We start from the raw sequence: 15,161 nt of genomic DNA, 5'->3' as shown, positions 1-15,161 counted from the left end.
GAATGTCAATGAGACCTGGACACATTTCAGAGCATTCATGATATCATAACATTGATATTTAACATATGTTAATGATAACACTTTCAGAAATGGAGATAAGTATCATAAGTTGTTCATTCTCAAAGAGTAGCCTTCCTTACAGAGACAAGGAAGGACTGAAACTTTAAATCTCTTGCTAACCCACCCACTGAGTGAAATTCACTGAGTTCCAAAAGACGCACAGGAAAATGCCTGTTTGGTTAAAAGTAATAGGGAAGATAATATAAAAAAACAAAACCCAAACCAAAACAAACAAAACCCCAAACTAACAGTATGAAAGTAAAGGTTATTAGCGCTATGTGATGCTTTTACAAAGAAAAATAGCCAAAAACTTTTAGGAATGTTAGGTGGTAACATATTCACAGAAAAGTTCCTGTCTGTAAAGTCCTAAAATGAAATATATCCAATCTAGCCTGCTTCCACTATCTTCTTAGATATCTAATGACCTTCTAAAGTAGGATTTAGTTCAACCCTTTTAGTTCTTCATTATATAGAACAACAAATTTATCTGTCCTCTTTCTCTTATACATTCAAAACAAGAAAATCATGATATCCTTTCAAACATATTAACGCCTGCTAGCATATGAACTCAAAATAAGTTCAGTTTCTATTAAGTCACAGTGTGTGTGGAAAATACCAACAGCTTACGATAAAAATGAATGCATCTGCCATCAAGGCACTGAAAACAAAAAGCAAAGAGAGCAGTACTTTTTTTCTTTGACGCTTTATGAAAATGTGTTTAATCCTCATGTCCATAAAACTTTTAGAAACTGGTATGCCTCTTGCATCAGGCAGTGAGGTTCAGCCACACCAAGTCCTGACCCAGTTATCATCCCAAATTCATTCATTCATATTCTTATATTCTCACATTCTCCTTTCCTTCCCCTTCTCCCCTCCTCACTTTCATGACAAACAGAACATTATTTCCGTGACACCCAAATCTGTTCCAAATACTTGGAATCAGCCCAGCTGCCTTTTCAAAACACAGAATCTCCAGGAGCTGGGACCTAAAAATCTGTTTTTAAAAAATTTCTCAGGCAATTCTTATGATTAGTCAGCTTGTTAAATGCAATTCCAGATTACTATCTGGAAAACTTTTACATGTTATAAGAGACAGGCAGACATTCTCTGCACGTAACCTAATTCTTTCTTTCTTTCTCCTTCCCTCCCTCCCTTCCTTCCTTCCTTCCTTCCTGCCTCTCTCCCTCTCTCCCTTCCTTCCTTCCTTTCTTCCCTTCTTTATTTTTGGCTGCGTTGGGTCTTCGTTGCTACGTGCGGGCTTTCTCTAGTTACAGCAAGCGGGGGCTACTCTTCGTTGTAGTGCATGGGCTTCTCATTGCGGTGGCTTCTCTTGTTGTGGAGCATGGGCTCTAAGCACTTGGGCTTCAGTTGTTGCAGCATGTGGGCTCAGTAGTTGCAGCATGCAGGTCACTTCAGTAGCTGTGGCACACGGGCTTAGTTGCTCCATGGCATGTGGGATCTTCCTGGACCAGGGATTGAACCCGCATCCCCTGCACTGGCAGGCGGATTCTTAACCACTGCGCCACCAGGGAAGTCTCTATTTATTTATTTTTTGATGTGGACCATTTTTGAAGTCTTTATTGAACTTGTTACAATATGGCTTCTGTTTTATGTTTTCATTTTTTGGCCATGAGGCATGTGGGATCTTAGCTCCCTGACCAGGGATGGGACACGTACCCCATGCATTGAAAGGCAAAGTCTCAACCACTGGACCACCAGGGAAGTCCCTATTATTTTTTTAAAAAATATTTATTTATTTATTTATTTATATGGCTACGTTGGGTGTTAGTTGTGGCACGTGGGATCTTTGCTGCGGCATGTGAGATCTTTTGTTGCGGCGTGGGGGCTATCTCTAGTTGTGGCATGTGGGCTCTACAGCATGCGGGCTTAGTTGCCCTGTGGCATGTGGGATCTTTGTTCCTCAACCAGGGACTGAACCCATGTCCCTTGCATTGGAATGAAGATTCTTAAACACTGGATCACCAGGGAAGTTCCTAACTAGGTATTATTTAGAACTAGAATAGGGGCCAGGGCCATGAACATATTTTTTCAAATACAGGTTAAAAATAGAGTAGGGGGCTTCCCTGGTGGCGCAGTGGTTGAGAGTGCACCTGCCGATGCAGGGGACACGGGTTCGTGTCCCGGTCTGGGAAGATCCCACATGCCGCGGAGCGGCTGGGCCGGCGAGCCATGGCCGCTGAGCCTGTGCATCCGGAGCCTGTGCTCCGCAATGGGAGAGGCCACAACAGTGAGAGGCCCGCATAACGCAAAAAAAAAAAAAAAATACAGTAGGAAGTTACATGCACTGCATTACCTAAACTATAATATACATTAAAAAGGAGAATGGGATATTCACAGAAAGTTAGACAAAATGAAAAGGCAGAGGACTTTGTACCAGATGATGAAACAACATAAAACCCCAGAAAAACAACTAAATGAAGTAGAGATAGGCAACTTTCCAGAAAAAGAATTCAGAATAATGATAGTGAAGATGATCCAGGACCTCGGATAAAGAATGGAGGCAAAGATCAAGAAGATGCAAGAAATGTTTAACAAAGACCTAGAAGAATTAAAGAACAAACAAACAGAGATGAACAATACAATAACTGAAATGAAAAATACACTAGAAGGAATCAATAGGAGAATAACTGAGGCAGAAGAATAAGTGACCTGGAAGACAGAATGGTGGAATTCACTGCTGTGGAACAGAATAAAGAAAAAAGAATGAAAAGAAATGAAGACAGCCTAAGAGATAAGAGACCTCTGGGACAATATTAAACATAACAGCATTCGCATTATAGGTGTCCCAGAAGGAGATGAGAGAAAGGACCCGAGAAAATATGTGAAGAGATTATGGCTGAAAATTTCCCTAACATGGGAAAGGAAACAGCCACCCAAGTCCAGGAAGCGCAGAGAGTCCCAGGCACGTTAAACCCAAGAAGAAACATGCCAAGACACATAGTAATCAAACTGACAAAAATTAAAGCCAAAGAAAAATTATTAAAAGCAGCAAGGGAAAAATGACAACATACAAGGGAACTCCCATAAGGTTAACAGCTGATTTCTCAGCAGAAACTCTATAAGCCAGAAGAGAGTGGTATGATATATTTAAGGTGATGAAAGTTAAGAACCTACAACCAAGATTACTCTACCCGGCAAGGATATCATTCAGAATCGACAGAGAAATCAAAAGTTTTACAGACAAGCAAAAGCTAAGAGAATTCAGCACCACCAAACCAGCTCTACAACAAATGCTAAAGGAACTTCTCTAAGTGGGAAACACAAGAGAAGAAAAGGACCTACAAAAACAAACCCATAACATTAAGAAAATGGTAATAGGAACATACATATTGATAATTACCTTAAACGTGAATGGATTAAATGCTCCAACCAAAAGACACAGGCTCGCTGAATGGATACAAAAACAAGACCCATCTATATGCTGTCTACAAGAGACACACTTCAGACCTTGGGACACATACAGACTGAAAGTGAGGGGATGGAAAAAGATATTCCATGCAAATGGAAATCAAAAGAAAGCTGGAGTAACAATACTCATATCAGATAAAATAGACTCTAAAATAAAGAATGTTACAGGAGACAAGGAAGGACACAACATAATGATCACGGGATCAATCCAAGAAGAAGATATCATAATTATAAATATATATGCACCCAACATAGGAGCACCTCAATACACAAGGCAACTGCTAACAGCTAGAAATGAAGAAAACAAGGGTAACACAATAATAGTGGGGGACTTTAACACTTCACTTACACCAATGGACAGATCATCCAACAGAAAATTAATAAGGAAACACAAGTTTTAAATGACACCATAGACCAGATAGATTTAATTGATATTTATAGGACATTCCATCCAAAGACAGCAGATTACATTTTCTTCTCAAGTGCACACAGAATATTCTCCAGGACAGATCACAACTTGGGTCACGAATCAAGTCTGGTAAATTTAAGAAAACTGAAATCATATCAAGCATCTTTTCTGACCACAATGCTATAAGACCAGAAATAAATTACAGGGAAAAAAACGTAAACACATGGAGGCTAAACAATACATTACTAGATAACCAAGAGATCACTGAAGAAATCAAAAAATATCTAGAGACAAATTACAACGAAAACACAACGAACCAAAACCTATGGGATGCAGCAAAAGCGGTTCTAAGAGGGAAGTTTACAGCAATACAAGCCTACCTCAAGAAACAAGAAAACTCTCAAATAAACAATCTAACCTTACACCTAAAGGAACTAGAGATAGAAGAACAAACAAAACCCAAAGTTAGTAAAAGGAAAGAAATCATAAAGATCAGAGCAGAAATAAATGAAATAGAAACAAAGAAAACAATATAGCAAAGTGAATAAAACTAAAAGCTGGTTCGTTGAGAAGATAAACAAAATTGATAAACCTTTAGCCAGACTCAACAAGAAAAACAGGGAGAGGACTCAAATCAATAAAATTAGAAATGAAAAAGGAGAAGTTACAAGGGACACTTCAGAAATACAAAGCATCCTAAGAGACTACTACAAGCAGCTCTATGCCAATAAAATGGACAACCTGGAAGAAATATCAGAAAGAGTAATTAAGGAAACACTCCCATTCACCATTGCAACAAAAAGAATAAAATACCTAGGAATAAACCTACCTAAGGAGGTAAAAGACCTGCACTGAGAAAACTATAAGACAATGATCAAAGAAATCAAAGATGACATAAACAGGGGCTTCCCTGGTGGTGCAGTGGTTGAGAGTCCACCTGCCAATGCAGGGGACATGGGTATTATCTTAAAATTTGTACGGAGACACAAAAGACCCCCAATAGCCCAAGCAGCCTTGAGGGAAAAAAACGGAGGTGGAGGAATCAGACTCCCTGACTTCAGACTACACTACAAAGCTACAGTAATCAAGACAATATGGTACTGGCACAAAAACAGAAAAATACATCAATGGAACAGGACAGAAAGCCCAGAGATAAACCCACGCACCTATGGTCAACTAATCTATGACAAAGGAGGCAAGGATATACAATGGAGAGAAGACAATCTCTTCAATAAGTGGCGCTGGGAAAACTGGACAGCTACATGTAAAAGAATGAAATGAGAACACTCCTTAACACCATACACAAAAATAAGCTCAAAATGGGTTAGAGAACTAAACGTAAGACTGGACATTATAAAACTCTTAGAGGAAAACACAGGAAGAACACTCTTTGACATAAATCACAGCAAGATCTTTTTTGATCCACCTCCTAGAGTTATGGAAATAGAAACAAAAATAAACAAATGGGACCTAATGAAACTTAAAATCTTTTGCAAAGCAAAGGAAACTACAAACAAGACGAAAAGACAACCCTCAGAATGGGAGAAAATATTTGCAAACGAATCAACGGACAAAGGATCAATCTCCAAAATATATAAACAGCTCATGCAGCTCGATATTAACAAAACGAACAACCCAATCGAAAAATGAGCAGACCTAAATAGACATTTCTCCAAAGATGACATACAGATGGCCAAGAAGCACATGAAAAGCTGCTCAACATCACTAATTATTAGAGAACTGCAAATCAAAACTACAATGAGGTATCACCTCACACCAGTTAGAATGGGCATCATAAGAAAATCTAGAAACAATAAATGCTGGAGAAGGTGTGGAGAAAAGGGAACCCTCTTGCACTGTTGGTTGGAATGTAAAGTGATACAGCCACTATGGAGAACAGTATGGAAGTTCCTTAAAAAACTAAAAATAGAATTACCATATGACCCAGCAATCCCACTACTGGGCATATACCCTGAGAAAACCATAATTCAAAAAGACACATGCACTCCAATGTTCATTGCAGCACTATTTACAATAGCCAAGTCATGGAAGCAACCTAAATGCCCATCGACAGATGAATGGATAAAGAAGATGTGGTACATATATACAATGGAATATTACTCAGACAGGGACGAAACTGGGTCATTTGTAGAGACGTGGATGGATCTAGAGACTGTCATATAGAATAAAGTAAGTCAGAAAAACAAATATCATATATTAACGCATATATGTGGAACCTAGAAAAATGGTACAGATGAACCGGTTTCCAGGGCAGAAAAAGAGACACAGATGTAGAGAACAAACGTATGGACACCAAGGGGGTAAAGTGGCGGGCAGGGGGGAGCGGTGTTGGTGGTGGGATGAATTGGGAAATCGGGATTGACATATATACACTAATATGTATAAAATAGATAACTAATAAGAACCTGCTGTATAAAAAAATAAATAAAATTCAAAAATTCAAAAAAAAAGGAGAATGCAAAGAACTAAACGAAAATGTAAATATAATTTGATGATAGGACTACAGGATATCTGTGCTTCTTCTAGCTTCTTCTATTTTTTTTGTGTGTGTTTTTTTATTTTACAGTGAACATGTATGGCTTTTATAATTGGAATAAAAACAAATTTACTTTGAAAGTGGGAGCTTTCAAATCATAACAGTTAATAAAGTCCAGCATATATATAAGTACATAAAAGTAAGCAATTCTTTCTAAACATTAGGTTCCTATAAAAATGAATTATTTCCGGGCTTCTCTGGTGGCACAGTGGTTAAAAATCCACCTGCCAATGCAGGGGACACGGGTTCGAGCCCTGGTCCAGGAAGATCTCACATGCTGCAGAGCGACTAAGCTCGTGTGCCACAACTACTGAGCTTGCGCTCTAGAGCCCGTGAGGCACAGCTACTGAGCCCACGTGCCACAACTACTGAAGCCCGCGTGCTTAGAGCCCGTGCTCCACAACAAGACAAGCCACTGCAGCGAGAAACCCACGCACTGCAACGAAGAGTAGCCCTCGCTCGCCACAACTAGAGAAAGCCTGCGCTGAGCAACAAAGACCCAATGCAGCCAAAAAAAAAAAAATATTTCCTACATAAAAATCATAGTCTGAAGTATTAAGCAAATTAAACCATTCAAGGACATTTTCTTGGAGTAGTGACACATGTTAAAGTAAGTAGGTTTGGATCACCCAAGCAACAGTTTCTAGTCCTATATTCTTTTAAGAATACCACCCTTGTTCACCGTGAGTACAACCTTGTGCTAAAGGAGCCAGAGACCAAATTTAACGGTAATCTAAATTCACCAGGTGTAAACTTTTCAGCTGTGGAATAAAGGGTTTTAAAGTATGCATAAATTCTTTTTAGCAGTGGCTGATTAGATCTAATTGAAGCCACTAATCTCCGTAGCATTCTTGGATCCACTGAAACTATTCAGGCTTCCTACTGTGAATTTTTGTCTGACTTTAAGAAAATTCACTTGCATCACTTAGAAAACTGCAATAGAAAGAAAGAGAAACTGATGGATGAATAAATTATACAAGAAAAAGTATACTCAGGTATTGAGAAACCATCTTTTTTATTTTATTTTATTTTATTTTATTTTGGTGGTACCTGGGCCTCTCACTGTTGTGGCCTCTCCCGTTGCGGAGCACAGGCTCCGGATGCGCAGGCTCAGCGGCCATGGCTCACAGGCCCAGCCACTCTGCGGCATGTGAGATCTTCCCGGTCCGGGCCACGAACCCGTGTTCCCTGCATCGGCAGGTGGACTCTCAACCACTGCGCCACCAGGGAAGTCCCGATCTTTTTTATTCTTAATGATACAATTACACCTCAAATATTGTTTCTGTACTCATAAATAAAGGGCTTAGGGAGGTGAATTTGAAACTGTTCATAAGCAAACCTGCACATCAACCAAATATTTGTTCTCAACAATTCTGATTTTATGACCATCCCCTCCCATTTCCAATTTTAAAAAATTAATTTATTTATTTTTGGCTGCACTGGGTCTTTGTTGCTGTGCGCGTGCTTTCTCTAGTTGCGGCAAGCGGGGGCTACTCTTCGTTGCCGTGCGCGGGCTTCTCCTTGCGGTGTCTTCTCTTGTTGCAGAGTACAGGCTCTAGGCATGCTGTTTCAGTAGGTGTGGCATGCAGGCTCAGTAGTTGTGGCTTGCGGGCTCTAGAGTGCAGGCTCAGTAGTTATGGTGAACGGCCTTGCTCCGCGGTATGTGGGATCTTCATGGACCAGGGCTCAAACCCGTGTCCCCTGCACTGGCAGGCTGATTCTTAACCACTGAGCCACCAGGGAAGCCCCCATTTCCAATTTGACAGAAGAAATACAGGCTTGGAGTCACATTTGGATACCCCACTGTTTCTATTTAAACTCAGTATGGAATTTAAAATGTCCTCATGGTCTCATTCTGTTTTCCAATGAGAACCAAAACAAGGTGGCTTTTCCCTCCCTGTTTCCCTTTGTTTGCCAGAAAACAGGGTGTAGAATGCTGGCTATAGTTTTAGGATTGTGTGTTCCAAGGAAGTCATGCAGCCGCAGGCCACTAGGAAAGCAATTCACAGAGTTGGAGGTCTTGGTGTTTTTTGGAGGGGGTGGAGTTAGGAGAGGAAGATAACTAATTACAGTTTGGAGTTTCCAGTTTGAGAAGTACCCTGAAACTATGCCCCGGTGTTTAAACTACTTACTCCCTCCTCCAAGTTGTAGCTAGCACCTCACATTTCAGAGGCTTGTTTCTTATTTCACATATTATGCAGAGTTCTAGCAGTTTCTTTCTTCAACCCTAAGTTTTTTCCTGGTCAACATTTAATTCAATGTTTTTTAGCTCAAGTTTAGTTGTTCCAGGTGAATTTCTGAGGTGATTTTAAAATAAATGTATAGTATTATTAAAAAATAACTTAGCACTTTACATCTTCACATAAACTATTTGCTACAGATACATGTTATACCTACATTACTTGCTAGAGATAAGGGATAAAACAGGGTTAAACGGTAAACCTAGTTAATTTGAGAATCTGATTTACAACCAATTAGTCATTCACGTTGGAAGGCAAGGTAAGGCACAGGCAATTGTAGTTGACAGATAACTTAGTTTTCAAGATAGCCTTCACTAGGCTTAGTAATAAGCAACAAAATTACTGGGACTGTCTTAGTTCCACACCTATTTCTTATACCTTGTCGGGTCTTAAAAAATGTGTAGATTTAAAGTGTATAAAAATCTCTCATTTTACCCCCAAAACTTTTAATAATCAGTTATTGTCCGAAACTTAAAAATACATAGCTTTGTGCAATGAGATACATACTCCATTATCAAGAGGTACCAATTATCTTTTTTTTTTTTTAAGTTTAAGGTATATGGCATAATGGTTTGACTTAAATATATTGTGGCCAATTACTTTTATAATCTAATGGTTCTGTTTAATTATCTTTTATGCCCATCTAGCTTGAAACAGATCTTGCTTTTATACAATCATTTTAACAGCATTAGAATTCTGTAAATGGAGAACACTAATTTATGGTACTTACACTATTGTACTTATACTCATTTTTGCCTTCTGAAAGAGGATTATTATTGAATTTAAAAAACTGTTTTAGAAAACAACAAAATTACAGAAAGCAAAACCTGCCACTAATGAACAAAGCAGGCTTTGTCTAGGGCAGGCCCATAACTTCCCTTGGAAATACTGCATAGTTCTGACCTTTGGGAAATAGAACTGGGCAAAGTACTCAAGAAGATAGCCAGGGAGAAGGTCTCTCTCTGTACCTGCAGGTACAAGTAGGTCTGAGGTTCCAACTCTGGGAAAAGAGATCTTTGACTGTAACTGCGTCAAGAAGTGATGCTGCTTTACTCTGGCAATTTGATATGTATACTTTTTTGATAAAAGTTCTAAGTTGAGAGAAAGGTTTTAAGGTGAGGTGCCAGAAAATATATTGTCTCATGGAAAAAAACTTTAAACCTATCAAAATTAACCTGCAAGTAGAAAGAGGGAATATACTGTTGTGACAATAGGCCATTCAGAAAATCTACTGAAGCAGAAAGAGGGAATAATAATTCTTGATTGGTATTCAACAGAAAATCCTTTAAGGAGTACATGACAGACCCCTAACACTTTCTCTTGATTCCTGGATTACATGAAGAAAGTATACCTGTTCCTTCTTTCTCAGAAGCATTTATTTTTAGATCTAGATAGGTATGAGAAATGTCTCTGATAATTCTGGTGACCAAATAATGCCAAGTGTTCTTCTTTCAAGTCTCATGAAGAAGTTTATTTTTAATTAATCCATCGATTATTTATTTCTTAGCTATAATATAGCTATAGCTATATTAAAATTTATTCATCCAGCAATCTCCTTACTAACTTTGCCTCCAAATAACAAAATTATTTCTAAAGCACCTTTCCCAAAACCACTCCTATTCTCATGTGGGAGAACACGTAACAACAAATTTCAGAGTAAAATGAATCGAATACTGATGGAAAAGGAATGAAGGAAAGAGGAAATATTACAACAGTGGTCCCCAACCTTTTTGCCACCAGGGACCAGTTTCGTGGAAGACAATTTTTCCATGGATGGGGGGGTGCGTGGGGGATGGTTCAGGCAGTAATATGAATGAGGGGATGCTGGTATGCGGCCTGGGGATTGGGAATTCCCGTATTACAATATGACATCTTTTAAAGCAATATATTCTTATACAAAGGAAAAGTGGGGGAAAAAGAGGCTAATTATTGAGTGAAAGGTATATGATGGGGAAAAAAAAAACAGAGCTAGAGAGAGGGAATGGAAAGTTAGAGAGAGAAGGAAAGTTCCAGCTTAAATGGTTGGGTAGAATTCACTAAAATTCTTGGTACTTCCCTGGTGGTCCAGTGGCTAAGACTCCATGCTCCCAATGTAGGGGGCTGGGTTCGATCCCTGGTCAGGGAACTTGATCCCACATGCATGCTGCAACTAAGGGTTCGCATGCTGCAACTAAAGATCCCGTGTGCCGCAACTAAGACCCGGCTCAGCTAAATAAATAAATAAATATCTTTGATCTTGTGCCTAATTTAAGGACATGTGCTAAATCAGCTGTTTTTTTTTTAGCTGTTTGTTTTAATATGATACATAGTAAAGGATTCTAGTGAACACAGAAACAGCTTTTTATGTTGACTGAGAACTACAAAGTATTATTTGAAAGTTTTATCTCAGTAAATCCTTTTTTTGGCCGCGCTGCACAGCTTGCAGGATCTCAGTTCCCAGACCAGGGATTGAACCTGCGACGTGGCAGTGGAAGCCCAGAATCCTAACCACTAGGCCACCAGGGAACTCCCCACTTCACAGGACTTTTATTAGGATTATTGGTAGAAGGAAAAATTGATGAATGATGAGCCCTACTTTTTTTTAATAGGCAGAAAGAATCTGAAACTTTATCTGTTGAGATGAAATTTTTTGTCTAGTATATAGATGTTAAATGGGCATTCTTCATAAATATTACCACTCATTAGTACGCTGTACCTGCTTACCCATTTCTTGCTTTTCAAAGACCTTTCATTTCCATCTCATAGATAAATGCCTAGCATGATTTACATCCTGACTTGTTAACAGAGAACCACCTTTGTAGTAGAAACCACAGGAGAATTTAGTGGCCCAAAAGGGAATTTACCAAATTCAGGAGAGTGGTTACCTCTGGGAGCAAACAAGCAAAATGCCATCATAAGGGAATGTAGGCATAGAGAGAGGGGTGGGGTGGGATACAACTCTGTTTTTAATTTCATCTCAAGCTGAGGAGAGGCCCCAGAGGGTCCTTTATATTTTCCTCTATACCCTTTTCCAGCCATTGGGTTGGACAAAAAGTTCATTCGGGTTTTTCCGTTAACATCGTATGAATTTTTCAGCCAACGCAATGAGAACGATTTCATTAAGGGAATAAAAACAAAACAAAACAACTGAGCTACTGAATTGAAATGGACCCAGCCCTGGTGATCAAAGTAAAGTAAGTCAAGTTCTGATTTCAGTCCTAAAAATCTGTGGCTGAATGACTCACTTTGCGATCCATGTGCTTCAGTTTCAATAAAATATGAAAAGTACTTTGTAGGAATTTCATCTGGAAAGTTCTCAGGGGAAAACATACCTTTAGAAATGAAATTACATTAAATCATGAGACCCATTTGGGCGTGTTACCTGTGTTCCCACACTTTATGGTTTTCTTTAAAGTCACTAACATTTTTCATTTCAGGGGGAAAAAAAAAGCACCCTGGGACTGAACATGTTTTCTGCTGCTTCATAAATCAAAGAGAAGGTATGAGAAGGTATGAATCTTAAAAAAAAAAAAAAGTATAATGTCAAGGAATGATTCACAGGCTTTTCCCCACTTTGTTTATATTTAGGAAGCCTTTAATGAGCATACACTTAAATCTATCTTTCCCACCTTTCTATCTTCATTTTATACAAAACCCCACAAGGTTGGGAAAATGAGTCTTTTAGTGACAGTGGACTTCCATTTCACTTATATGCTTTGAAACTCTGGCTACACTTATCAGCCTGGTCTCCAGCTATCTCTGAGACAATAACACTTCAAACGCAAAGCACTGCCTTCAGCAATGTTTATACCAAGTATTGCCTTATGAGAAATGGAAACACGAGCACAATGGAAAAAGCCTGAGACTTATTTGGAAAATATATAACTGAGTCTAAAAAATTAAGTCAAATCTCAAAAATGGTCCTGTCGGGAATTCCCTGGTGGTCCAGTGGTTAGGACTCTGTGCTTCACTTCAGGGGGCCTGGTGGAACTGGTTGGGGGAACTAAGATCCCGCATGCTGCAGCCAACAAAACAAAACAAAACAAAACAAAACAGGTCCTGTTTATAGAAGTCAACAATTCTAATTCTATACCACACGTATATATCAGCTGCCCAAGTCCTGCAAAAGAGCAGTAAAACACCATTGATTTCTAAACATGAGTTCCTGTAGCACTTATGTTCTGCAAGGGCAAGAAATTAACAGATGGTTTACTAGCAATATTGTCTTTAAAAAGTCCAAAAGGATCCAGTAAAACACAACTATGAGTGGTAAATTAATATAACTGAATGAAAAATTAACTTATTTTTCATTTATTCTTCACAAAGTGATAAACATCCCAAAGTTAAAAACATCAAAATCCTCACATTCAAATTCCTATAAAATAGTCAACTTCACCTACAGATCTGCCTTGCCTCTGTCAAGATTTTGTTTCTTTGCCTTCTATTACTCACCAACTCCATCTGGATTTACCGGTCTGGAGATGTCAGCTTGCCCCATGATTATGTTGTCTCGTGTCTCACAACAACAAATTGTCCCCGACCAAAGCGAACTTTTCTTAAACGATAAATCCACGTAAGGAGGGGACATGCACTCCTCTCTCAGTGTCACCACCAGACATCAGGAAATGGCAGGAAGTCAGTTAATCTGCAGGAGTTTCTGTTTCCCTGTATCCCGGACAAGGCACTGGTGTTTCTCACAAATATGTCTTCACGCTGGCTCTCTTCACATAGGAATGCCTGTCATTCCAGAGTGCACACTGTGAAGAGCTCAAGTGCAGGAAGGGGAGGAGACTGCCAACCACATTCTAGCTGCTGAGCGGCACAGCCCTCAAAGTCCACACCTACTTTTTCTGACACTGAGCTGGGTTACAACTTTCCAGACTCACAGTCACGAAGAAAGGGAGGCTGCTCAAGAGTCTACCAAAGAATTTGTAAATTTAATCACACAAAAAACATCAGGGTTATGCGTAACCAAGCTGATGGGAGCAGAAGTCCATTCAAAGGTAGATTTTAGATACAGGCTTACCTCAAAATCAGACCATGCTGACATTTCACTGCTTGCTCTAAAACTGTATTTCGTACCTGTGAGTGGCATACTCAGAGCAGAATAGGATCTGTGTATTGGGAATTAATAACATTAGGAACAATATTTTAGAATTAATTATACCTTTTCTAAAAATAAAAAGAAATATTTCTGAAAATTTTGCTTACTAAAATAGTAAACTAGAAATGAATATTTTTAAGGTATTATGCAATATTTCTCTTTCTGCTGAAGTTCAATAATGATCTTGAGGAATACAAAACTACAGGGAGTAGCCCTATGTGCTGCATATAATACATAGGCAGTATCAGCTAACCACATGCAGCAATGGAAGGGCCAGCCTGCATGCTGATTTTTTTTTATTCAGTATAACTAATTTATATACAGTCATATACATAAATATTAAGGATGTAGCTTGATGAATTTAACATCTGAAGGTAAAGGGGGAACTAACAATTCTGAGCACTGTATTAAGGAGTTTTATACTGTCTATGTCCTTTAATTATCACCACAAATAAACAGGCATTGTGAAGAATATATTACTTACCCTATTATCAGATGAGAATAAGGCTACTGAGGTTAAATCCTGTGTTTGTCAAAGCCCTAATATTCCATTAACAAATGACAGCTACCCCTAAAACTGAGCTTTTAGTTTAAAACTTTGTTCTCCAAACTGAAATTTCGGAAAGATTTCTAGTATCTGGATTTTTCCTTTGCCTTTCCTTAGCACTTGCTCCTCTTTCCCCATTACCTTATCTCTATTATCTGCTTTTTATTAAAAAAGTAGCAAAGGTAAGGAATAAGAAAACGACAATGCTAAGGCATCAGTAAGGAAAAAAAAGTGTACACTTGGGCAAAACTCAGTTGTTAGTACTGGTAATAGTAAAAAAAATTATGATATTGACCATTAAAATAGGAAAGGATAAAAGGAAAAAAACAGCAGAATTTTCCATTAAAAGAATGCGCCAATCTAAGAATGTCAAATTCCTTCTAAGCTGGCCCTTACATTTATTAGCCTAAAAGCAGATCATGTGCAAGAGCACCACCCACTACTGTAAAATGGGGAAGCAAAAGGTGGCAAATGCATTGCCCAGCACCTAGCAGGTGCTCAGCATATTGTAGTTATCATCATCATGCAGACAATACAGCATATTGTTTAAGAAGATGAGCTTTGGAGGCAGACACTAAAATTTTAATTCCAGATCTATTACTAGCTGTTAACACTAGGCAAGTTATTTCACCTCCCTGAGCCTCAGTTTCCTCATTTGTAAAGTGGGCATAACAATACTTACCAGTACAAGGCATTAACTGACATGAACAGAAATAAAGCACTTTGTAATGTGCCTGGCACATGGAAAGCTCTCAATAAATGCAAGCAATACCTATCACAGCTGTTATAGTAAAAAAAAAAAAAAAAGTCAAAAAAGGAGAGGGCAGGTCAGGGGC

The 15,161-nt window shown here is 38.8% G+C and overlaps 1 protein-coding gene across 9 annotated transcripts in view; it reads right to left on the bottom strand.

Moving 5' to 3' along the window:
* Nucleotides 1-15,161, bottom strand: part of PHACTR4 (phosphatase and actin regulator 4) — a 102,511-nt gene that overhangs the window by 32,427 nt on the left and 54,923 nt on the right. For 2 of the 9 annotated variants that reach the window (XM_024766827.1, XM_024766828.1), the window contains one exon: nt 13,701-13,788. The exons of 6 other annotated variants lie outside the window; for them this stretch is intronic. Coding sequence is in view for 1 of the 3 variants with exons in the window: in XM_024766822.1 (XP_024622590.1) it covers nt 13,127-13,262 (136 nt within the window). In the remaining 2 variants the exon portion in view is untranslated. Of the gene's footprint in view, nt 1-13,126; nt 13,668-13,700; nt 13,789-15,161 lie in introns of those variants that run through there. One more of the 9 variants, XM_024766822.1, reaches the window with a different exon arrangement.

Source organism: Neophocaena asiaeorientalis, unplaced genomic scaffold (genome assembly GCF_003031525.2).
Source record: "Neophocaena asiaeorientalis asiaeorientalis breed wild unplaced genomic scaffold, Neophocaena_asiaeorientalis_V1.1 scaffold79, whole genome shotgun sequence".
NCBI classification, from domain to species: domain Eukaryota; kingdom Metazoa; phylum Chordata; class Mammalia; order Artiodactyla; family Phocoenidae; genus Neophocaena; species Neophocaena asiaeorientalis.
The sequence above is the reverse complement of the archived record's forward strand: the minus strand, read 5'-3'. Positions and strand labels throughout refer to the sequence as shown.